General features: G+C 44.9%; 1 protein-coding gene across 2 annotated transcripts in view; it reads right to left on the minus strand.

Moving 5' to 3' along the window:
• The window catches only part of BBS9 (Bardet-Biedl syndrome 9), a 349,441-nt gene that overhangs the window by 160,677 nt on the left and 162,569 nt on the right, over nucleotides 1-26,195 (minus strand). For both annotated transcript variants that reach the window (XM_043979234.1, XM_043979233.1), the window contains 2 exons: nucleotides 21,027-21,199; nucleotides 12,011-12,163 (listed from right to left, as the gene is read on the minus strand). In XM_043979234.1, the coding sequence (XP_043835169.1) occupies nucleotides 12,011-12,163; nucleotides 21,027-21,199 (326 nt within the window). The remainder of the gene's footprint in view (nucleotides 1-12,010; nucleotides 12,164-21,026; nucleotides 21,200-26,195) is intronic.

A 26,195-nucleotide genomic window follows, 5' to 3' on the forward strand; every position in this document is an offset into this window, starting at 1 on the left:
CAGATCAAATGAGAAAATATTTGTAAAGTGCTAAGCACGAGGCCTGGCGCATAGTAGGTACCGTATAAATGCTAGCTGTTTATATGGCCTATATGCAAGTAGATGAGAGCCAGGCATATCGATATTCAGTGCAGAGAGATAGGGCCCATCTTGGGAACACAGCAAGCCAGACCTGCCCATCTCACGAATCCTTCCCGCCCTTCATAGCCCCAGATGCCAGTGACCTTTCTGGTCCCTCTGTTCTGCTCCCTCTGATGGATGAGGCCCTTCCCTAATGACCACAAGAAAAATAAACAAGCAGCAGCGTAAAGGCCTGCTGACCCCTCTCAGCTTCCCGGGCAACTGTCTTTCCTCATGTCTGGAAAGTCACCGTGCTTCCTAATGGCTACAACGGCCCAAAGAGGCTCATTTCCATCGCAAGTCCAAAATACTTCTCCAACCTGAGACCTACTGATTCTAGAAGATCGATCGGTCCTGCACAAATAAATAGGCTGGAAGGAAACTTTAGGTATAGAAAAAATAACAAAGAGCAAACTGCAAGGCACAGGGGCTCCGTTCAAGTCGTGCCTAATGTATCCTCTGCTGAGTGGAAGAGAAAAGCAGGCCAAGTGCCCTTCTTTGGTCTGGACTATTGGTCCTTAGATCACATGTGTCTTCCAACGCTATTAAGGTTTGACTTTGCTAAGCACTTTCTTTAGGGGTGCTGAGACAGAGGGCTGGTGTAAGGGGGGAACTTAATCCCCCCCCCCACCGCATGCAGGCCACACTCTTAGGGTATGTCCCACTTCCCCTCTCTCAGCTTACGGAGCCCACCACAGGCAGCTCTGTTCTGCCAAGCTAATGTACACGAAGAATTTATAACATGAAAGAGAACCTGCCTTCCACGGCTTTTCTGACAAATGCAATAAACATTCATCACTAGCCATTTAACGGCAATGATCGTAATCTTCAATGGAAGCCAAGTGACCCATGAACTAAGTGTCCTCATCCTCTGGACCTCAAGTCTAGGGAGTGACCTTGCAGCCGATGTGACAACTTGGCTTTTGTGGGCACATGGGAATGCCAATAGGCGCAGTCCTCCCCGTCCACACAAGCTGCCCACAAGCCTATCAGGAGTCATGGGATGTTTGCAGTGCCCTGGAAGCAGCCTACTCCAGACACTGATGACGGCACCTGAAAGTGCAGTGATACTTTAAGGCTGGCAAGGCCGAAATGAACATTCATCGAGTGCTTACTACGCGCCAAGCACTTTGCCAGGCCAAAAGAATAGTGCTGGCCCTCCAGGAGATGACATTCAAAATAAGAAGAGGGAGTTGGAATAGGCCGAGAGGCTGGAGATGAAAGGTACTGACGTCCAGAGAGTCAGAAGCATGGATGGGAGGGGAATGAAGGTTGGCCTACCCAGGCCACACCCCCCAAAAATGGAGGTCCCAAGTGGAATTCACCAATGGGAGAGAGCATGGAGGACAGCCATTGCAGGGCGAAGAGGCCTCAGGGCTCCGGGGAGGTTCCAGCCTGAGACTGAAGCTAAGGCAGTCGAGGAAACAGGCCGGACAAGTCACACCACTGTGACTTAGACCCCGGGAGCATCTTCCGGTTTTACTTACTGAATAGTCTATGAAGGATGCAAGGATCAAAACAGAAAAAAGACAGAGCAGAACAGTTACCTGGCACTCAAACTCTCGACGATTAACTGACGGGCTGCCGCCTGTGCCAATTGAGGAAACACCCACATGTAGAGAACACAGGTCTACTGGTTCAGTGTAGAATTTGGCTATTTGATTTCTATTAGAGCATTAAAATCCTACACGTGTTAACAAAAACAAGCACACGAGCTCCATTTTATGAAAATAAAAAAGAAATGCTTCCTTAAAAAGAACAGAACGTACTGTCATAATCGTCCTAAGCCTAGGATCCACTGGGTCCCTCCATTCGGTGCCTCCCGACTGCTAACTAAAGGCCTGGCACTGATGTCACATATTCATTTTTCTTAGAGCCTTAGAAAGTCACATAGATCACTCAGAGGAACAGTGATGCACTCAGAGCCACCAGGTCAGAACATGCCAGGATCAAGATTTGAACCCGCCTCTCCCTGACACTAAGGTTCCCACCAACCAATTTCTCCTCTCATGAGCCAATTCTATGACACAGGACAGCTTCCTTTTATGTCACCTATGTCTCCCCATCTCATCCCATCAACAAAACATCATTACTGTTTTTATTTCAAAATATTTTATTCAGAGAAAGTAAAATTCAAATATTCGTGATGCCACTTATTTCTGATCTTCCCAGAACGAGAACCAGAACTCAGGCTGGACTGCCTCAACCTCACGCTGCTTCTTCTGTTGGGAGTGACTGTCAAACAGCAGCAGCAGCCAGTGCATCCAATAAGAAACAGGAAATCAGCTTCATGAGAATTCCACCTTCTATTTCCTCGAAGATTTCCCCAGTATTTCTCAATGGCATTTTTCCACAGCGTCCGTCATAAAGAAACATAATCCTGCTTCTATATGTTTGGTCTCATTCATTCATTTCCTATGGCGCTGGTTATACTTTCGATCCTGAATCAGGTAAACTATTTAACCTAAGGAAATATAAATCCCGGGACTGAGAACCTATGGAATTCTAACTTTTCGTTTAAGGGGGGTTTAAGTCTGTGAAAGAAAAATGAGCAGACTATTCCAGGGCTTTCACAATCTGTCCTGGAGAAAGATGGCAGCGGCCCAGTGGCCTCCTTAACAGACACCCTGCCTTTCTAGGTGGTGATGGAGACAGGTCAGTGACATAACCTAAAGTCACATTCATTCATCATAACAGATGGGGACCTTAAAGGAGTTCAAAGGTCAACACGTTCTCACACAAACCAAATAGAGAAATGTTGGCCAAGGAGGGAGGGGGCAGGTCAAGGGAGGTCTTTACTTCCAGTTATTCTATGAATGGGATATTTTGAGAGTAACCAAGAGATGGCAAGAATTAGGCAACTAGAAGCAAATGGTCAAAGATGACAAAAGTGTGAAAAGTCACTGTTGGAAGGGCTATGGAAAGATAAGGACTTTATTGCACTCTTGGGGATGGGGGGTGGGGGGGAAACACGACCTGTGAACTGATTCGGCCATTACAGATTTCATTTTAGAATTTTTTAATTAATGTGGCTAAACCACTCGGGCCTTTTGATGTAGAGTCCCCGCCACTGGGCCTACATCTCATCAAAGTCAAAAGATGAAAATAATGGTCCGATGTATTCTGAAATGTTTGTAGGGGCATTCTATATGGTAGCAAAGAAAAATGTGTGTCCACTGATTAAAGGATGGCTGAAAAAAATCTATAGCATATGGATTAATGGAATAAAAAATAATATGAGGAATTCGGAGAAACCTGGTAACAGTTATATGAATTAACCTTGACATGAATGAGCACAACCAAAGATCAAGGTATGCAATGCCTCTAGCAATGTAAATGGCTCGTTTAAGAGAAGTCTAACTTTAAGAAAATGAAAAATCCAATGCATGAGCTGGAAAACAGGGGATGAAATTTACTCCTTCCTTATGAAAAAGGGGAAGGATATCACAAAAATATATTGCTGCCTATGAATACTTGATGAGGTCACTGTACTGAGTGCTGTTTGGAGGGAACTCCTTTTATTTTGTCACTAAGGATGGTCAGTGAGTAAGAAAAGAAGCTCAGGGGAATGTGCTTCTTCTGTTTGTTTTTCCACGAATGACTAATGGTAAAGAATTAAATAAAACAGACGTCAATGAAATCTGGTTTTGTTTCTAATGTACCCCCCTCGCCCAGACTGAACACAGTTCCCCAGATGTAGTCTAAGCAGAGGCACCTATCTCCTGCTAGTTCTTGGAAGTGCAGCCCAATATCACATCGGTGTTTTTGGCTCAGTCATTGTCCATAAAATCCTAGGCCAAGACGCCTAGGCAGCAATCCCAAGGAACTGGAGGGGATGTGGCAAACTCTTGGAAGGTTCTTCCAGGCCGGAAAGGCATTCAGATTGGTCCAGGTGATGGCCTGGGTCTGTGGTAGGAGAAGCTGGCGAAGCTCAGAATCAAGAGAATGGCTGTTTGAGCAGAAACTGTTTGGCCAAAGAGACCAATGTAGGTGTCTTTATGGATTTATTGAGCACTTACAACGTGTCAGGAAAGATGCTAAGCCCTGGGGAGACAAAGAAAGGCAGGAATAGGGACCCTTCCCTCAAAGAGTTTACATTCTAGCAGATGATGTGGAGGGGTACACACACACACACACACACACACACACACACACACACACGCATGCACACACATCATGCATGCACACACACATGCACACACAGGGAAGATCTGAGATAGTCCTGGAGGGGGAGGCACCAGGGCAGCTGGAGGGAGTAGGAAAGGCTGTCTGCAGAAGGTGGCACATGGGCACAGTGCCAAAGGATTCCAACACCAGCTACCACTTCCATAGGCACCTGCAGAGGGTATGGTGCACTGCATGCCAGCACACACTTAAAGGGGCACCCCTGTAATGCTGCTCACCTGCCCTCCAGAGGAGGGAGGCCCAATGGCACTGCCCACGGCAGGACACCATCCCTGCAGCCCTGTGACTCCTTCACAGGCACGTGTGGGGCCCTCTTGGCTTCCGTGTCAAGAGAGAAGAAGGTGCTTCCGAGGACGCTGGCTGGGAGAGACAAAGCCAAGGTGGCGGATTAGAGGCAGCAACTCCCAACATTCTCTACAAGCAACTTTAAAATAACACCTCCAGTAGAGCCCGCAAAAGGTCAGAGGGAGACACTTCTCCAGCCCAAGACAACTAGGGAGATCAGAGGAGAGGTCGGGGAGCCTGGAAAAGGCCAGAGCACATGTGCTAGCAGCAGCAGCAGCTTCAGGCTGCTGAGAGAAAATAAAGGGTTTGGACGACTGGTCAGAAGGAGGGAGATCACAGGGAACAGCTGATCCTGACTGCTGCCTCTACTGCTTAACACGCAGTTCTGGCACACAGTTCACCGACAATGCAAAAGCAAAAACAAACTTCATGAAAAGAAATAATCGGGAAATGACATTTTGCTAAAAGGTCCCCACACACGATGAAGTCCTACCAAAAAATGTTACAGCTCCGATAAGGGCCTCATTTCTCAAATGGGAACGGAGTCAAATTTAGAAAAATAAGAGCCATTCCCAACTGATAAGGGGCCAATGGGTATGAACAGGCAGTTTTCAGCTGAAGAAATCAGAGCTATTTATGGTCATGTAAAAATTGATTAGAGAAATACAAACAACTCTGGGGTACAAACCCCACGCCAATCAGAGAGGGAAAATTCTGATGGGGATGTTGGTAAAGATGGGAAGTGATTTAACCATTCTGGAGAACAACTTGGAACAATGGCCAAAGGGAAATAAAACTGGGCATACCCTTTGGCCCAGCAATACCACTCTATTGGTCGGTATCCCAAAAAGATCAAAGAAAAAGGAAAAGGACTTATATGTACAACAGTATTTAGAGCAACTCTTTTTGTGGTGGAAAAGAATTGGAAATTGAGGGGATGTTCATTAACTGGGGAATGGCTGAACAAGATGCAGTATATGATGGTGATGGAGTACTATTGTGCTGTAGGAAATGATGAGAAGGGGGATTTCAGAAAAAAAAAAAAACATAGCAAGGCCCATATAAACTGATGCAAAGTGAAGGGAGAAGAACCAGGAGATCACCATGCACAGTAACAGCAAGGTTGGGTTGATGATCAACTGTGAAAGATTCCGCTACTCTGATCGATACAATAATCCAAGACAATTCCAAATGACTCATTATCCACCTCCAGAAAGAGAACTGGTGAACTCTGAGTGAAAATTAAAGTATAATTGTCCTGCTGTCTTTATTTTGGGGTTGGGTTGGTTTTTTGGTTTTTTTGTTTTGTTTTGTTTTTTGCAATATGGCTGATAAGGAAATATGTTTTGCATGACTTCACATGTATAATTAATTGATAACAATTTACTTGTTTTCTCATCGGGTGGGGGAGGCGTGGGAGGGAAGGAACTTAGAACTCAAAACTTGAAAAGAATGTTAAATAAATGATAATTTTGAAAGAAACACAGATTATCTACAAATATTAACTTAATTGCTGGTACCCTTAATGTGATTTCATTGGCCAAACACCAGAAAGTCTATAGCCAATGAAAGGAATTCAGCCCCTCTTAATGATATCCTTGTTACATATGAAACAGGGGATGGGAAGGAAGAATCCGTGGCTAAGTGGGAGAAGCCAAGGAAGTAGTGAGCGATGGGGCTTCGAGATCTACCCACAGGCCTTCAGTTCAGGTGCCACTGACTCCATGAAGCCTTCTTGGAGTCAGCAAGTGCCAGGATTCCTTTATCCCGGCACCGATATCTACCTGTGTACACCCTCACCCCCTCAATGGACCAGAAGCCCCTTGAGATGGAGAATCTCTACTATAGGCACTGGTGTCTGCTGAAGTAAACTGAATTTCACAAGCCCGTCTTATTGGCTGTGTTAATGATACACAAGAGTAAACAGGCCAGCCCATGAGGAAACTCTGCTGGCGCCCAGTCCATTAATGCTAATCTCCACAGAAGACCAAGAGAAGAAGTTTTATAAGAACCAATGAGATAAATTCCTCCAAACTGCATCAGCGCGTGCCCTTCCACAGGAAGGTCAGTACAGCAGAGGGCAGCGTGGATAGGAAGTTGGATGACCAGGGCTCAAATTCTGGCTCTCTGTGACCTTGGGCAAAACTTCCTTAAGCCTCTCTAGAACTCTGCTTCTTTGTGTATAAGATGAGCGAGCTCCATAGGCCGGCCTCTCGGCTCCCTTGACACCAAGCCCTTATATCAGAAAACATGGTTCAGAGTGAACTAGGCAGTTCAAGAGGCCCAAGGTTTACAGACCACTTAGCTGTCCTGTGCACGGCTATCCAGCACACTTCTTCAGGAAGGCGGTCACGAGACACTGAGCTTGGCGAGAACAGAAGCGTGATACAAAAAATTACTAGTTAAGTGGATGGGATTTATCTCAAGATTAGCTCTCTGCTTGCCATCCAATCACTGGCTGGGAAGGGCAGAGGTCAAACCCAACATGGTACAACGAGAAAGGTACAAATGAGAAGACGACACTGCTGAGAGTTAAGCTGGGTTATCGCCAGGAGACTATGGGCACTTGTTCCCTCTACTTTCCCAAAGGCAAAAGTAGAAAGGGTTTTAGGTTGGAGAAATAGTAATCCTAATATTTCTAGGCAAACTAACAGGCAGGTTTGTTTTTTTAACTATGCTTCCACAGTACAAAATATTCAAAGGGGAGAAGGGGAGAATGAGTGAAAAGCATTTATTAAGCATTTACTATAAGCTGGGCACTGGGTTAAGCTCTGAAGGTAAAAATTCAAGCAAGCAAGACAGTCCTTGCCCTCTGAGAGCTTACGTTCTTATAGGGAAGGAAAACAAATTCAGGGGAGAGGTGGCCAAGGAGGCATGTTCTGGACCAAGAAGCCAGGGCAGTGGTGGCTGAAATCATAGGGTAGGTGATGAACATGCTCTGTTTTGGTATGGTCCTGTTGGCTGAATTACAGTTCTTAGAGTTGGGAAGAATGTGTATGTATGTGCATGTGTGCATGTGTGCATGTGTTATATGTATGAGGGGTGTGTGTGTGTGTGTGTGTGTGTGTGTGTGTGTGTGTGTGTGTGTAGGGGCACAAGAGGCACATGCATGGAGAAGGCATGATGTGGCGGGTCAGGGTCCAGGCAAGATAAGCTGGATGCTCACCCATCAGAGCCCAGTCTCAAGGGTGGGAGCTTGAGTTCTGCGTTGGATTGGAGGTGGAGGCTGGAGCCCAGGGAAACATCATGAAGAAGGCTATGCTTGGCTAAAACCCCAGGAGGCTGGAGCTGGAGAGGAAGGACACTCTAGGCCGTGAATCCAGCAAAGGTGAAGAGGTGGAAAAGTTCACACGGGCGTGTGCATACACACAGACACGCACATGCACACATTTATTAGCAGGACAGGGAATGGTCAAGTTTGGTGTGAGGATAGTGAATGAGAGGTGGGGGGGGGGGGACGGGGAGGCTGAAAAATGCATTGGCGTCATATTACAGAGGAATCTGAGGAGTCTGGCTTGGCCTGGTAGTTGTTAACTTTCACCAAGAGCCACGGAGAGATGACACAGGCAGAGACTGTCGAACCTTCAAGCTCTTTGCTGTCGTACAATCCGTTTCTGTAGTGGCTGTGTTTCAGGAAGACTGACCATACAGCCCTGAGCAGGAGGGTTGGAGGAGAGAGGGGCTGACCCTAAGTTTCAAGGACAGGCGGTGTGGCAGGGGATGAAAAGAAGGGGTGGCATGAGGACCTACCCTAGTTGAACACCTCCCTCCTTGGAGAGGAGAGCACCTTGTCCATCCCTTCCCCAGTGAAACTTCTCTGTCCAGATGTCCAAGAGGAGCCCACTGATCCCTCCAGCAGAAGGGGGACAGGGCATTACACCGGACTGTGTTGCAGCGTCTCTTCCTTGTTAAAGATTCCTGTGAATGTCACCTCCGATCTCTTTGGGGCAGAGTCACCCCAGAGGGCATGGGGCACAAGGGCAGTATGAACAGCTCACCCTCCAAGCAAGACGCGAGCCCAAGCCGCAGAGCACAGCAGGGGCACTGATAGTTTTTCAGCAGTGCCCTTCCTTTGTCACCCAACTTGTTCTGCCGCGTAGTATCATGGCAGGGGCAAGGGCCTACGCCCTCACGAGCTGGAACCAACACTAGATTTGAAGGGCCAAGAGAGAAGGGCCCAGGCCTTAGTCATCTGTGTTTCCTCCATGGCATCTAGGATGGGGTCTAGTGGTCCTCAGCAAACACAGGACCCTTATTTACTTAATGAAGAAAATTAAATTTAGAATCAGCAGCACAGATTTGAATTATGAACGTAATCTGCCCACTTGATTCTGCTACTCTTTCAAGACTCCTGAAAGCCTGCTCACTCATTGGAATGAAGAGACCCATCGAAGGAGGAGGGTTTGCTGAGGGATGGTTACAAGGAGGAGGAGCGTGGCAGTGCCCAGGGGGAGCAAGGGGAGTCCCTGGTGCCCCTCAAGACCATCTGTGAAGAGGTATGAGAAGAATAGCAGCCAGGGCCAGAGCAGCAACTCCTTGGAAATAGAAGATGATCTTTTTATTGGCAGGAGGGGATTTCAACAGTTGGCAGGAGCTCATGATAAGGAATTCCCTGTACAAGCAGAAATCAATTTGCTCCTTCTGGTGCCAGGGCTTTTGAGAATGACCTGTGGTGGTGGCACTGACCCTCCATCAAGTGACTGGCCCCAGATCCTCCAGACAGTATATTCCCAAAGCAGGATGTCCTGACCCCAAGGCCTGCTCTCTGCCCAAGCCACCATGCTGCCTCCTCTCAATATAATGTGATATAACATGGTTAATAAATGAATATTCCACAAGATCAATCACCTTTCCCCAAATACAACTACAAGACAAACATTTTAAAAGCCTCCTGCCTCCAAAAGCTACTGCTTTCTTAAAAAATAAAATAGAAGGCAGGGAGAGAGTTTCATAATCTTCTATTCTTATACATGATCGTGTTACCAAAATAAATGGAAAGCCAGAATACTGCTGAGCTGGAAGGGCCCTCCTTTATGGCCGCCTAGAACAACCTCAGGCAATGACAGCACTGCCCCTATACCCTCCTTGTAAATGGTCATCCAGCCTTTTCTGGAAGCTGCCCAGTGAAGGGCAGACCACTAGGACCTGAGGAAGCCCACTGTGCTCTGTGACACCTCTCAATCTCAGAAGTGTTCCGTACGCCCGGCTGGGACCCACGACTCCTCCTTCTGCCTCCACGGGCCAAGCAGAATAGGCCCAGTCCCCAAAATATACCATAAGGAAGTTCTCCCACTCCCCCTCAGACCTCTCTTCTCCCAGCTACACAATTCTGTGAGGTGGGGTAAAAAAATGAATTCCAGCAGGCAACATAATTGGCTCTATCATTTAACAAATATTCTTATAAGGAACCTGAACATATCATGAATGAACACGTCAAACAGTTTGCAAAATTCATGTTTTTCCTAAATTATTTTTATATCCCAAGTATATGGCCAAAAAGACAAAGTTTTTACCTTTTTTTCCATTTCTGAATCTGAAACTACCACATATTAAGGACAAACATAAAATTAATAAACTTTACTCAGCCATTTCCCAAATTTTTTGCCACCACAAAAAATGCTACTATAGATATTTGTTTTCACATGTGAGTGAAGTGTGGTTCAGAGCCCTTTTCCTCTTTCTCTGGGGCATGGGCCTAGTAGTGACACTGTTGAATCAAAGGGCATGCTCAGTTTAGAAACCATGTGAGCGCAGTTCCAAATTGCTTTCCAGAAAGGCCACGCCAATTCACGACTCCGCTAACTGCTCATTAATCGCCCCATTTTCCCACAGCCTATCCAGTATTTGTCATTTTCCAAGGTAGGCGAGAGAGGCAATAAATGTTTGTTCACTGAAAAATAATTTATAGGAAACAACAGAAGAGCTTTAATTCATAATTGGTATGAATAATGATGACATGACTATGAAAATGCTACCGAACAGAAAACCGAGTATGAAAAGTCAAAGAGAAACTCGTTCTTCAGCGGATCCATGATCTCATTGGTGTGGATAATCCAGATATCCTGACATTAAATTCTACTAAAATCTTAACTGATACTTTGTACTGATGAAGAGACATGTAGGACTAAGGATAAGATCCAGCAGCTCCTCAGGAAAGGACTGTTACCCACAACTGAGTCAGCACCATGAAATGCTTTGAAATGAGTACAGGAGTGATCACCCAGCCCCTACAACACTCTGCACACCCCCTGGGCTTGGGCTGACATCTGAGCTCCTTCCCCAGGGAAGGCTGCTCCCTGGAGCCAGCTCTGGAGGGGAGAAGCAATGAAAGGATGGAGGGTCAAGCTGAGGGAGCTGAGAAAAGCTCTGATCTCTCCTTCCCTCCCCCCACCCCCACCCCAGGGACCCATGCTCCTCACTGGACCAAGGATTCTGGGCCTGCAGAACTCACTCGACTGACTCCCAACCACCAGACCAGGTGCACTTGTGACATTGTGCCTTCAAGATTTTACTAGCAGGGGCAGCTAGGTGGCGCAGGGGATAGAGCACCAGCCCTGGAGTCAGGAGTACCTGAGTTCAAATCCGGCCTCAGACACTTAACACTTACTAGCTGTGTGACCCTGGGCAAGTCACTTAACCCCAATTGCCTCACTAAAAAAAAAAAAAAAGAATTTACTAGCAGACAACATGATTGCAACTGTTACACCAGATGAGAAAAAGCCTAGAATAAATGAGGCCCAGCAGAGTTACCAGAGTCACGTAAAAGGGGACAGATTGCCACTTTTTGGTAGTTAGAAATTTTGCCGCAGTCCTTCAGTCTATAAACGTATGTTCTGAGTAAACAAATCAAAAGTTATATTTTCAGGCTATGGAAAAATCCTTACCTTTTATTGAGACGTTGACATACTGTTTGCCTGGGACATGAAGGTGGACATGTGTAATACCAGCCCACTCCCCAGATGAGAAGCATCGCAAGCAGCATCCTTTGACCTCTCTGATCTATTATCCTATCCCTGGCCTCATGTCATTAGCAAGGCTGATAAGCAGGCCATCATTCACTGCAGTCACATCATTTATGAACATGTTGACCAAGATAGGGCTCTCTGGCACTCCCCTGGAGACCTCAAGAAGGGGGAGAAAGAAAGGCAGGAACCACAGAGGACATGGCCCCTATGTTTCTATCTCCATAAGGTCAAAGGCCAGGTGAAGAAGAAACCCAGGGCTGGGACCTCGTCCTGCTGATTCTGAGAGCAACATGGTGGCCATGGTGATGGGAAGCCACCCAAAATGCTTCTGAATGACAGCCAGGGTAAGACGCTCCTCCCCAAGAGCACCCTCTGCAGCCAACGTCTGTGGTCCGTGCTGAATCACGCCAACTCCTCCAGCATCCTGGAATAAAAAGGGTTAATGTCGCACTGACCTGTTTGTATGTCCCATCTAATAAGGTGTCCAGATGCTGGAGAGGGGCGGGTGTCTTATCTTTGAACCTCGTCAGCAGTCGTCGTTCGATGGCTCGGAACTGGACGGCTCTCTCAGATAACAGCTCTTCAACTTTTTCTCCATTCAATCGGAGCTATAATTAAGAATTTCCACAATTCCTATTAATCAGCCAATAAAGACCCTTTGCTATGCCACACATGCTTAGGATAAAAAGCAGAGGTGGCCTAGCAGCCCATTAATGAAGTTCATGTCTAGCACACAGTGGGAGCTACCTAAATGCTTTTGATTGACTCTGAGATCCACTATTCTCCTTTCAAAGCATTTCTCTTAGTTGTAATAAGATAATACTGAAAATGAAAATAATCAAGACAACACACAGAAATTAAAAGCTTCCCAAAGTGGGGGTGCTATTATTTCACAAGGCAAATGCAACAGCACGAAATCTCCCGAATTTGAGGTGTACCCGTAAATATATATAATATTCATATAATGTGTGTGGCCAGTTGTTGAAAAATGTCCATGTTTTTAAGAATTACCATGCTGAACGTATAGGAACACCAACAGTGTGTCTACATAATGTTTATGAATACAACTGGAAATTGAAAAATCTATTTCATGCTTTAACTAATGGATATGTGATAGCATAGGGGAAAATGCACATAACCTCTCTCTACAAATTATCCTATCAGCAAAATGAAAATGACTTGTCATATCATAATAAACTAGGAGAGAGTAAAGGACTATATTTTTCACAACTAGAGAGTGAATGAATTTGTAACTACCAGCATCATAGAGAGTATTATAAAAGATAATGTTGTCATGTAAAAATAAAAAGCTTTTATACAAATGAAATCAACCTAGCTAAAGTGAAAAGAAAAGACAAATGACAAGGGAAGGATCAGTGGGAGTGAAGGAGGCACCTATGTGAAAAAGACTGATGTAAAAAAAATGAAAGGAAATCGACAAAACTTATTTATAAAGAAAAAGAGGAACTAGAGGGAAATCTTCTGACAAACTATCTTGTATAAACAAAAGTCTGATATCAAAAGCTGTAGGGAGGGGCGGCTAGGTGGCGCAGTGGATAAAGCACCAGCCCTGGATTCAGGAGTACTTGAGTTCAAATCTGGCCTCAGACACTTGACACTTACTAGCTGTGTGACCCTGGGCAAGTCACTTAAGCCACATTGCCCTGCAAAAAAACAAACAAACAAACAAAAAAGCTGTAGGGAATAGATATGATCAAGAGCCAATCTTCAATAGATGAGTGGTCAAGAGAGATGAAGAAACAACTTTCAAAAGAAGAAACATCAAATCTGAACATATTTGAAAAAGAACTCATACTCACTAACAGGCAGAGAAGCACCCTTTAAAACGACCTTGAGGCCTCACCTCACAAGCATCAAATTAAGCAAGAAGTTGTGATGAAATAATGAGATTTAGCAGATACTCAAAGACCCACCTGGAGATTAATCTAGACTGATTGAATCAAGTGAGAGTGATTGACTGCTGATTAGCCTACTTCAGGTTAACTGGATTGTAATCACACCTTGAGAACACCTTCAGAACCAATGGATTTGGATGACACCAACCAATCAGCTTGAAGCAGTGTGTAAGGCCCGCCTCTGTTCCAACCTATAAAAAGCTTCCACAATCAGCTTGCTGGAGAGTTCCTGATTAAAGCAGGCTCCTGGAGGAGGACTTGAGGAAGAACCCAACCAGGCTGGAATTCTATGCAAGATAGGCTTTTTCTTAACTTTCTGAACTCCTTGTGAACACCTGCATGCTTTAATAAATGTTTAATGCCCAAAGACTGGTGCTGAAGCTTCTAATTTAAGGCGACCACAATTTAGATTTTAAACATCACAAAGTGAAAGGATAGAAAAAGCCAATGCTGACACGGCTGTAGGAAATCAGGCACATTTAACTGACTACCAGTAGGACTGTTAAACTAAAGTCAAAATTTAAATTTCAAACTAAAAGTTTGGGGGGAAAAAAACTTAAATTCTGCAAAAAAAAACAAAAACGAAAACAAAAGAAGAGTTAGAAAATTGTTCATTTTGACTCAGAGACCCAACAACCCCTTGTTTTATCCTCCAAGGAGGCCACAGACAGTTAGGGATGAATGATCTTTGATCCTGTGATTCCACGTGTGTAGAAAACTTTCAGGATGGAAATTTCCTCCATCAATGTGATTTACACAGTACTAAACCCTGGGCAAGTCCCTTATTGCCTCAGTTTCCACTTCTGTAAAATGAGCCGGAGAAGGACATGGCAAACCACTCCAAAGCAAATGGGGTCACAAAGAGTGAGACTCCACTGAAACAACTCAACAACAACAAAAGATAGATCCATTTGGCTAAGAAAACATTACAAGATCAACAATTTAAAGCTGGGAATGGGGCTTAAAGACCCACTCTATTCCAAGATCTTCACTTTACGAACGAGAAATGAGGGGTCCCAAGGGTCACTCAGAGAGTAGGAGGCTGTCGGCATTCAAACCCAGGTCCTCTGACTGCAAATCCAGTCGTGGTCCCACTGCGCCACGCGGCCTCGCATCATCTTGAATGTAACATATTCAACAGAGATTTAGGGTCTTCCCTACAAATGCCATTATTGACAGACTTCCATATTCCCAATAAGGGCTCTATCGGAGTCCCAGTCCAGAAACTTTGGAATCACCTTTAATGAGCTTACTCTTTATACCTAATTTAATTATTAAACACTATCGATTCTTGCTTCAAAACACCCCTCTCTCACTTTCCTAGTCACCTTTCCTCTCTCCGATGCCTGGCTACCACTGCAGATAAAGCACCTAGTGCCGTACCATCCCCCCAGGCCTTCTCCTGGTCTCTCATCCACCTTACACACAACACCTTAATTAACCTGATGATTGATTGATTGATCTGCTACAAGTCTTCCTAAAACACAACCTTCATCATCATGTCCTTTGTCTTCAAGAACCCCCAAGGGATCAGTATTACCTACTAACTACACCAAATGCAAACCTCTCTGCACATTGATAAAATTGTAGTTCAGAACACACACACACATACACACCACACCACACCACACCACACCACACCACACTGGGAGAAAAAAAAACATAGAAAGTGAACCTGATTCAGAAAGCATTTTGTAGATGAAACTTGGAAAGGGCACCATCATCCTTGGAATTATCAGGGATAGCAATGAAACTGTGGCATTTGGAGGCTGTTATCTCAGCATCCCATATACTACACAAAATAAGGTCAAGTCAATATGCATACAGTAAGTGCCTACTATGTGCTTGTCGTGCACTAAGGGCTGTAGTCAAAGAGTAAATGGACCTGACAAAACACTCATATAAGGGGCTGTAATTTTGTCATCATGGGGGACCTCCTGGTGTGGGAAGTCTCTCCACTACTGGAGATTGCAATGTGTCTCTATATGGATATGCTGTCTTCTTTGGTTAGAATGCAAGCTCCCTGAGGGGAAGGGCTGTGTTCACCTTTGTCTTTTTTATCCCCCCAGACCAGTCTGGTAGGAAGAAGGCTGGAAAGGCGGATCAGAGGCAGGGTGTGGTAGGCTTTAAATGTCAAACAGGATTCCTCATCTCTGTAAGACAAGCTCCATGAATGGTATCCTAAGGTCATTCCATAGGTGATTGCCAACAGCAGACCACAACCTCCCAGGCACACAACTGCCGAGGTATAAGGAATAGAAATCAGACCAAGTCTATAACTAAGTATCTTCCTTAACAGAGCAAATTCTAGTCTTAAAGGCTCTCTTGGAGGGGCAGCTAGGTGGCACAGTGGATAGAGCACCGGCCCTGGAGTCAGGAGGACCTGAGTTCAAATCCGGCCTCAGACACTTAACACTTACTAGCTGTGTGACCCTGGGCAAGTCACTTAACCCCAACTGCCTCACTAAAAAAAAAAAAAAAAAAATTTTAAATTTAAAAATTAAAGGCTCTCTTGGAAGGTGGCCTCTCCCATGCCATGACGGCACTACCCAGGAGATAATCTCATTCCATCATCCACTGAGCATCAACATCGGACGGGATATAAAGTAGGTGGATGCATTCTACCATTAAAGCATGAGTGATGTTGGGAGGTACCCTACCCAAAATGGAAAGGCAAAAGCCATCTGCCATCAACAGCCACTACAAACAGATCAGCCTAGCCATTGATCCAGAGTGAGGACAAGTGGACGAAGAAGGCCCACTGGCCAGAGTGTGACATAGAGCTGGAGAGACAGGCCTTTCAAATATGTATCTTTGATTGGCAATCGTTATGGACAAGCTCCTGGGCCCAGAGCTGAGCACAGCTGGGTGGTGCAGTGGATAGAGAGCCAGGCCTGGAGTCAGGAAGACTCATCTTTGTGAGTTCACATCCAGCCTCAAACACAGGCTGTGTGACCCTAGGCAGGTCACTTCACCCTGTTTGCCTCAGTTTCTTCATCTGTAAAATGAGCAGGAGAAGGGGGCAGCTAAGTGGCACAGTGGATAAAGCACTGGTCTTGGATTCGGGAGGACCTGAGTTCAAATCCAGACTCAGACACTTGACGCTAGCTGTATGACCCTGGGCAAGTCACTTAACCCTCATTGCCCCATAAAACAAAACAAACAAACAAACAAAAAATGAGCAGGAGAAGGAAATGGCAAGCCACGCCAGTGTCTCTGACCATAAAACCCCAAATGGGGTCACGAAGAGTCAGACACAGCTAAAAAATGATTGAACAACAACAAAAGTGAATGTTTAACCCAGAGGAGAAGCAAAGACATAGAGTGGGGTCCGTGATGGCCATTTTCAAGCGCCAGTGGCGTGACCAGGTGGAAGCAGGATCCAACTTGTTCTGTCTAGCCCCCAAAAGGCAGCGTGCAGAGCAAGGTGTGGAAATATAACAGACGCATATTACTGAACCCAAATGCCTTCACCTCTCTTGGTAAAAAGTCATAGGGAAGGGGGCAGCTAGGTGGTGCAGTGGATAATGCACTGGCCCTGGATTCAGGAGGACCTGAGTTCAAATCCGGACTCAGACACCTGATACTTACTAGCTGTGTGACCCTGGGCAAGTCACTTAACCCCCATTGCCCCACCCAAAAAAAAAAAGTCATAGGGAAGACGACCATGCCTTGTTCCCAGAGGCTGTCACTCTCCTGTGACCCAGCTGGAATTCTGTCTGCAAGAGCTTCCAAGGGCAGCAAAACAACAACTTCTACGGAAATCGTTTATGAACTGAGACAATCCACCTTAATAATTCATCAAACTAGCAACTTCATGGGAATGCAACAGCCCCAAAATGCAGCCAACAGGTGGAAAAACTGCATGGCAGAGAGAGGCACTTGTTTCTTTTAAAAAAGCAATAAAGAAAAAAATCTTTCCATCTCAATAACTCCCAGAGATGGCTAAATGGTATTAGCAGAAGTTGGAGAGAGTGTGAAGTTACCCAACAGCAAATAAAGAAATGGGTCTTGGCGGGGAGGGGGCAGGGGGCTGGCATTGATGGGGAGAAAAGGACAACAGTTTGCTTTAATATATTCTGTGTATGAGTATTTTCTTACCTAGTATACAGAGGACAGAAGAGCACTTGGGTGCCTGAGAAATGAAGTACATTTGGCCAAATGGAAGCTGTGAATTTTTCCTTAGAGGGAGGCTGGACAAGGTAAGCAGCCTGACTGGTTAATCTAAAAGCTCCCTGAAGGGAGATTCTAGGGCTTGACAGTCTCTCCTCCAGAGTCATTTGCAGGGCTCCCAGTAGGAGCAGAATAATGAGTGGTTTTTATTGTTAATAAAAAATCTGAATAGCAGAATTGTTTGAAAGAATATAATCATCTGACTACAAGATCATGAAACAGAACAGACAGACAGCGGGCCACAGTGGGTATCCGGCTGCTGTCTATGGACAAGTCCCCAAATCACTCAATTCTAGTCTCTAACATTGTAAATTACAGTTTTGCATGGGTAGAGGGAGTCTCTACCCTATATCAATGAAACCACAGGTTCATCTCACCAAAAAGAGGTTGAAAGGGGGAAATGAATGAAAAAATGTAATTGACAATAGGCTATTAGTTATCTATCCTGAATCATAAATACCAGACTGCTTTAACATGAAGAAATTCCTCCACCCCAAGATTGAAAGCATTTGACATAAAAAGACACTGATCTTTGCAGAATTGTCCTTCCTCATAAGACCTCCAAAAGTTAAGTAAAACCTTTTTTCAAGCTCTTTATTCTCTAAGGACCTGACACTGTACAGAATTAGGGATTTATTCTGTACAGGAATTCTTAAGCTGATTCTAAATGCCTGACGACCAAATAAGAGAAGTGTGAGCGGACCTTCACTTTCACGGCCCATAGGGATATCATTTCGTACAAGTGAACAGGAACATCTTTACCAAATCTACTAGCTACTGGATTGTGAGGAGATTTACTTAGTGCTGCCTGTTGGCAAAATCCTTGGAACCAAAGAGCATTGAGTAACCCCCTGTGGCAGGCCAAACTCTATTCTAGGCACCAAACAGAAAAAGACAAAAGGGAGACAGTTTCTGCCCTCAAAGAGCTTATACTGAAGGGAAGATACATGGGAGAAGGTTCAATCCAGGGCCATTTTATCCCAAATGGTTTAATATTAATCTGTTTGTTACTAGTTGGAACTGACTCTAATTCATGTACCATAAATGTTATCCTTAAATCTAGAATATATTTACAAGGCATAAAAACTTAATGAAGTTAATTATTTTTGAATATATAAAATGTGTACATAAAGTGATTGATTTTTCAGACACACAGATATACAATGTGTACATATGTACATATATACATATGCCTACATATATGCACATATATGTGTGTGTACATACATACACACACACATATATTATATATATAAAGTAGTCACCTTGGGAGGCTAGACATTCTGTGCAATAATATTGACATTCAACAAATCACCTGTCACTCCCATTTGGGAACTGCCCTTGAGACCAATTATAAACCAAATTCACCCCTTTCCTTTTTTTAAATTATATTTCACTTTTATCAAAACAGCATTAGCCAGTTTGATTTCCACATTATTCACCAGATGTCAGTCAGTTACTCATAAAAATTTAGGAAGTTTCTACCTTGTGTCAGGCATTGTGCTATGCACTGAGGATACAGAAAGAGGAAAAAAGACAGTCCCTGCCCTACATATCTATTTCTTTTTTTTTTTTTTTGCAGGGCAATTGGGGTTAAGTGACTTGCCCAGGGTCACACAGCTAGTAAGTGTTAAGTGTCTGAGGCCGGATTTGAACTCAGGTACTCCTGAATCCAGGGCCAGTCTAGCTGCCCCACATATCTATTTCTATATAAGAGGAAATAATGAACGGAGGGAAGGCACTGGTATTAAGGGGGGTGGGGAAAGGCTTCCTGTGGAAGATGGGATTTGGGGTGGGATTTCAAAGGGAACCAGGAAAGCTGGAGGCAGAGATGAGGAGAGGGCATGGGGGACAAGCAGAGAGAATGCCCAGGGCTGAGAAATGGAGGGTTGTGTTCATGGAACAGTGAGGGTCACTGGGTTGAAGCGTATGTGTTGGGGAGTAAGGGGTGGCAAAGAAAAGAAGGCGAGCACTAGGGTCTAAGAGCTTGGAATGCCAAGCAAAGGATTTCTCCCTATGGTTCTGGAGGTGGAGCTATGGTTCCAGAGAAATTTGGGGCAGTCCCCAAAATGAAGTCCACATTCCTCAGAGCATTATAACTGCTTCTTTAAGGTATTTCATGCCTTGAGCAGACTGATGCTGAGTGAAGTGTGCAGGACCAGGAGAACACAGTACACAGTACTGTACACAGTAACAGCAACATTGTGCAATGATCAACTGAGATAGTTCCTCTCAGCAAGACAATTCCAAAGGACTCATGATGGAAAATACTCTCCACATCCAGAAAAAAAAACCTGTGGAATCTGAATGCAGATTGAACCATACTCTTTCTACTTTTGGGTTTTGTTTTGTTTTGGGTTTTGTTTTTTTGAGGTTTTTTTCCTTTTTGTTCTGATTCTTCTTTCACAACCTGACTAATGTGGAAATGTGTTTAATGCAATTGTACATATATAACCTATATCAGATTGCTTTCAGTCTTGGGGAGCAGCAAGGGAGGGGAGAGAGGGAGAAAAATTTGGAACTAAAAATCTTATGAAAACAAATGTTGAAAACTATCTTTTTGTGTAACTGGAAAATAATAAAATACTTTTATGATTTAAAAAAAAATAAAGTATTGTATGCTCTGAAGGTAAGGCCAAAGGAGGAATTTCAAATTCTGGAAGCCTGACTGGAATAGCAGAGGCCACTAAGGTGACTACTTTGAGGAGTAAATGAACATTTACAACACATAACTTCTGGTCTGTTTGCCCAAAAATATCAGGCACATTTCCTCTAGTCCAGGGGTCCTTAACTTGAAGTCCACAAACTTTAGACAGATTTCAAGTCATGAGCTTAGTGGCCTGTGCTAAAAAGGCCACAACTTGAAGCAATCTCCATATGGACCAATTAATTTACTTGCTCCCCACTCCCAATCCAGTTCCAATTTTGTTGAGTCATTTTTCAGTGGTGTCGGATGCTTCGTGACTCCATTTTGGATTTCCTTGGGCAGATGTTGGGGAAAGAGGGGTGTTGCCATTTTCTTCTCCATCTTATTTTATAGATGAGGAAACTGAGGCAAACAGAGTTAAGTGACTAGCCCAGGGTCACACAGCAAGGCAATGTCTGAGGCTGGATTTGAATTCATGAAGCTAAGCCTTCCTGACTCCAAGCCCAGCAATCTATCCACTGTGACATCTGGCTGTCCTTCCAGTTACAAATCGTTCTTTTAATTTTCTCATAAATGTGGGTGACCAATCATAGGAAAATCAGACACAATACCATGGAAGGATCGACATAAGCCCACCATTCCTATTAGAAAGATAACTCGACGTATATCTCTGCTGAAAATGTACAATAGAAAGAATATTATTGTTAAAATCACAATATACATTATTAGACATACCTCAAAATGCTGGTCGATTAGTTCAAAGTATTCTTGCAGAGGAATACACCCTGAGAAAGAACACGTGAAATCCTTGACCCCCTGCTTTTCGAAGTGCTCCTGCAAACGGAGGGTGAGCTCCTTGGTGATAAGCCAAAGGTCCTCGAACCGTTCGCTCTGGATTCGATAGCGTTCTGTCAAGGCAGCAGCCAAGGGAGGAGAGAGAAGGGCCTGTTAGGAGTCAGCTGTTCATCCACAGGATGGGGGACAAAACTACAAAGCAAAAGCTTTCTAGCCTGCAGAGGTAAACGATTTTTACAAAACCACTCCGCCTTCCATTGATTCAATAGCTAGATACTGTGTTCTGCCTCCACTACACGCCCGGGCTCCCCGAGGTGGGCAGTCACAAGGAGCTGCAGAGAAGGCTTGCATTTACTGAGCAGCTTGTGACCGAATCACACCAAGCGAGAGCAGCCGTAACTTGGACCCTTAGAAAAATCACAGGTGACACACTTCCCACCAATTCCACTCTTGCCTGAATGTGGCCGCACGGCATTTGCCTAGAAGCTGGAGCTTGAAAGTATCCAACCACATGCTCTTGTCTTAGAGAGAGGGACCCAAAGGTAAGGGAAGTGGCCCTATTTGCCCCCATCATGCCAGCATGGAGCAGTCAGGTGTGCCTCCATCAGGTACCACCAGCCTTGGACATTTACCAGCAATGTGACTCTGGGCAAGCCATTTTTTTGCCTCAGTTTACCCAACCGGAAAATGGGGGTGATAAGAGTACCTACCTCCCAGAGCTGTTGTGAGGGTCAAATGAGAGGATATGTGTAAAGTGTTTTGCATATACTTCAAAGTACTCTATGGGCAGCGAAGGGGCACTGCCAGGCTGGAGTCAGGAAGATTCAGCATCCTGAGTTCAAATATGACCTCACACACTTACTAGCTGTGTGACCCTGGGTAAGTCATTTCACCCTGTTTGCCTCAGTTTCTTCATCTGTAAAACGAGCTAGAGAATTAAATGGCAAACCGCTCCTTACCAATAACACCCCAAATGGGGTCACAAAGAGTCAGACACGACTCAAATGACTGAATAACAAATAAAGTGTCATTTAAACGTCAGCCATTAGGAGTATCAGAACAAGGGGAGCAGAGTTAGTGCTTTCAATACACAGACCCCAAATAAATATTTGTTGAGTGAATGAACCTTTGAAGTAACTGGTAGCTCTGGTCCACCAGGACTGGGCCACAACAAAGTAATTGCCCCTCAACGCCGTCCTCTCCTGATGGGCAGAGAGCTGACAGGGTGGGATCACCTTACATCAGATATTAAATTCCAGAACAGGGATTATTTCTTCCTACTGATGTTTGTATCCCCAGGGGGCCTAGCACAGTACCTCATACATTCAAGGCACTCAGTGAATATATGGAGAAGGAATTAATTAAATTTCAGAAGTGGAAGGAAATGTGTCCCCTTGACAAGTATACTCTAAGCTCTAAGTACGTTTGCATCTCTGTAAAAAGTACCATTAAATCTACTGGCTTCCCAAACCCGGAGCCTAATGGTACTTGTAAAAACGGAGTCAATGCTCATTTGGAGAAGGCAGAGGGCTGCACCGACTGTTCACTGACATCTGTGGTTCTTTTTTAGCAAATTGTTAAAATAGTCTCCAAGGCCCAGTGGCTTTTCCTCTGACCCTCTCTCCCAGCTGTCCCTTTCCATTTCCACTACCGCCATCTTGTTCTCTCCTTTTCACCCCATCCACCACGGCAGCAGTCCCCTAAATGGTCTTCTTCATTCCCCTCTCTTCATCAGGGCCAGCTCCACTCTCAATATGATCTATCTACATTTAAATACCATTTGCTCAAAGACAGCAAATGGAGCCTCCCAAGTCTACTCTTCTTCAGGCTTAAATTAACATCATGAGTTACTTCAAATGAGCCTTCTCCCACACAGCCTTGAAGCTCCAGTTGTCCAGCTCAGGAGACAACCCAGTTTGACAAGGTCATTCCTAACACGTGACCCCCCAAACTGAACATAATCCACGAGACGTGGTCTGCTGAGGCCGAGGGCAGCAGGGTGTCTAGATGCTATGCCTCTCGACGTCATTTTATTTTTGTGTTGGCTAAGCCACACTCATGTCAGGCTGGAAGTCCACTAAAATCCCTAGATCTTTTTCATGCGTGTCTGTCCCTGCCCAAATCTACTTTCCATTCCCACAACCTTAATATAAAAGCCCTCATTGTATAGTATTCATATAAAGCAATAAATATTAATGTTATTTTAAAAACCACCTCCTTGCCTCTCCCTCAGGCCATTATAACCATGGCTAGAGAGTTCATCTCCACCCTCGCTCCAAAGTGCTCTAAACCACAGCATTCCCCTTCCCCAAACCCTCAACACCTCACTACTTCCTCACAAAGAAACCTTTCCTTTTCTTGCCACTCATGGCCCTGCATGACTGGCTCCATCTCACTTTTCCAGTCCAACTGCACATTGTCACACACCTTCCTTACACTAAAGCCAGGGGAGGCTGGGTCAGCTCTACGTAGAGCATCCCCCCATCTACAGCCAAGCAGCCACGAACAGCGCGAGGGGCAGAGAGGGTCTTCTGGCATGTATGAGCTATTCTTCAAGGAGTCATTTTGGTTCTCTGGGATCATCACGTCCTTTCCTTTTCTAAATGCTCACCATCCGTGCCTTCCATAAACTGCTCACATATGTATGTACACATCAACACACACATATGCATGCTACACACATGCACACAACACACACACACACACACACACACACACGCATTTCTGCTGCCCTCTTGTTCTTTGCCTCAATTTCTCAGTCTCTCCAACTACAAGCACTAATTAAGCACCTCTTCTGGGTCAAGTGCTGTGAGATCTACTGGAACAACAAAGACTCCCCACTTTGATGAAGAACTCACATCTGGAAGAGACAACCTGTCGATTACAGGCAAATACATAGAAAATAAATACAGAGTAACTAGGGGCAGGGGCCAAGCAGCTGAGGGGAGGAGGAAAGGCCTTGTGTCCAAGCTGCCTCCTGAGCTGATTCCCAAGGACATTAGGGATGAGAATAAGTGAAGAGATGGTAAGAGCCGTCTAGAAGTAGATAAGATTAGACTAAGAACTAAGTGTAATGACTAGAAATGCTCTCATGCACGTAGGTTTTGAGATACCTGTGTGGGGAAAGAAACTGAGGAAAGTAATTTGTCCTGTCTGTTCTATGTAGTTTGATACCACATAAGGAATTCCCCACCAGTTACTGCACCTCAGACTTGCAGACCTACACAAAACTGAGCAAAAAGGACAGAATCCAAGGCATCTCTGGCTCCCATTCCCCAGCCACTTGCCAAGTCTTGACATTTCTACTCCACGACATTCCCCGTATGTATCTTGTCCCCTTCTCTTCACTCGCACGGTTACCCCCGAGTTCAGGCCTTCTCACCCAGGTGACTGTGTACCCTCTGGACTTGTCTCCCTGCCTCTGGTGTCTCCTCCACTCCATTAGATCATCTGCCAACTGTCAAAGTCATCTTCCCAAAGCAGAGAAAGGTGTGACCCTGTCGCCCTTTATTCAATCAACTCTAGTGAATTTTTGTCCCTCGAGGATTAAATACCTACTCCTCTGTTTGGCATTCAAGGCTGTATGTACCCCAGCCCGAGTTAAGCAGCCATCCCCCCTGTCTTCCCACAGGGCCCTCTCTCCCCATCCTGGACAAGTCACTTAACTTGTTGGCTTCAGACTCGTCCAACACAAAATGGGAAGAAAAGCACCTAACTCTCTGTGCTTTCGTAAGGATCTGGTGAGATCCTACCGCCCCGTGCCTGGAACCTAGTCTATAAATGCATGGGAACCAGCCTGTTTACCTCCTCCTAGTCTTCCTTCCTTCCTCCCCAGGTAGAAATGGACAACTGCAGTTGTTTAGCTTTTTGTTTTTATTGCCTGGCATGTAAACGGCCTTATTTTGTGATTATTTCTCAATTTTAGAATCATAAAAAATAAATTAAGAATGATGGCAAGAATTGGCATTTATCGACTGGTTTATCATTTACAAAGCGCTTTACAAACATAATTTAAGCCTTAAAACAACCCTTTTGAGGGAAGCACACCAGCCATCATTATCCCCATTTCACAGATAAGCAAACCGAGTCTCTTAGAAACTGTGACTCACCCAGGTCGGATTCGAACCCAGGTCTCTGCCCTCTAAGCCCAGCGTTCTTTCCATCACACAAGCTGTCTCCACAATTATAGCCTCCAGCTTTCTCTACTAGGAAGTAGCATAGCATGAAGGGTAGAGTCAAGACTCGTGAGGTTAGGATTAGGAAGGCCCATACGCCAGGTATGGGAGACGGCCTAGCGGTAAGAGTTTGGTGAAGAGCTACAAGCCCAGCTTGGCTGAACTGCAGAAGTTGGGAAGGGGAGCGAAAAGAACTAAAACCGGAGATGAGGTCTGAACCCTTAAAGGCCAGCCTACGGAGCTTGCTTTTTCTCCTCACAACAACAGGCAATTACCACGTTTGTGGAGCAGGGGGCTGCCGAGGCCAGACTCAGAACGACCCGCAGGATTTGAGGAATTTGGCTAATTCGGGCTTTGGCTAAAAGACACAATCTCAGCGCTTCTCTCACTTGCTTTTACCATCCATGTAAGAAGCTCCAATGAAATTAGAAAACCCATCACTTACAGGCAATAAAAGGCCATTTGGCTCCCTTACCGAAATGATACCTCAGACAATAAACTGCACCATGTTACCAGTTGGCGGCCTGCTCCAGTCCCCAGCAAGTCAGGAAAGTAAACCCAAATGGCCGTATGTCTCCCTCCCAGCTTGGCCTAAGTGTTGAGCAGGATTTCAGAAGCAAATGACTATTAAGAATCCAGAAAGCCCCAGGGTCAACTTCCAATGACTTACAAAGGACTTGAATGTTTCCTGTGTAAAAGATACCGATTTCTTTGCATATTTGGAGTCCCTCCGGATTGCTATTCTGGACTTTAGAGGAAGGATGCTTTACAAGGCAGAAATGGATCTATTAGAAAGTTTCGGTAACACTCAATTTTATTCTTACTGGAAGAGACAGAAATTGGTCAATAGAAAACCCAACTCGACCTCACTGCCAATGGGCCCTTGTTGTTGCTGAGCCATTTTTCAGTCACGTCTGACCTCCATGACCCCATC

Source organism: Dromiciops gliroides, chromosome 1, assembly GCF_019393635.1.
Source record: "Dromiciops gliroides isolate mDroGli1 chromosome 1, mDroGli1.pri, whole genome shotgun sequence".
Taxonomy (NCBI): domain Eukaryota; kingdom Metazoa; phylum Chordata; class Mammalia; order Microbiotheria; family Microbiotheriidae; genus Dromiciops; species Dromiciops gliroides.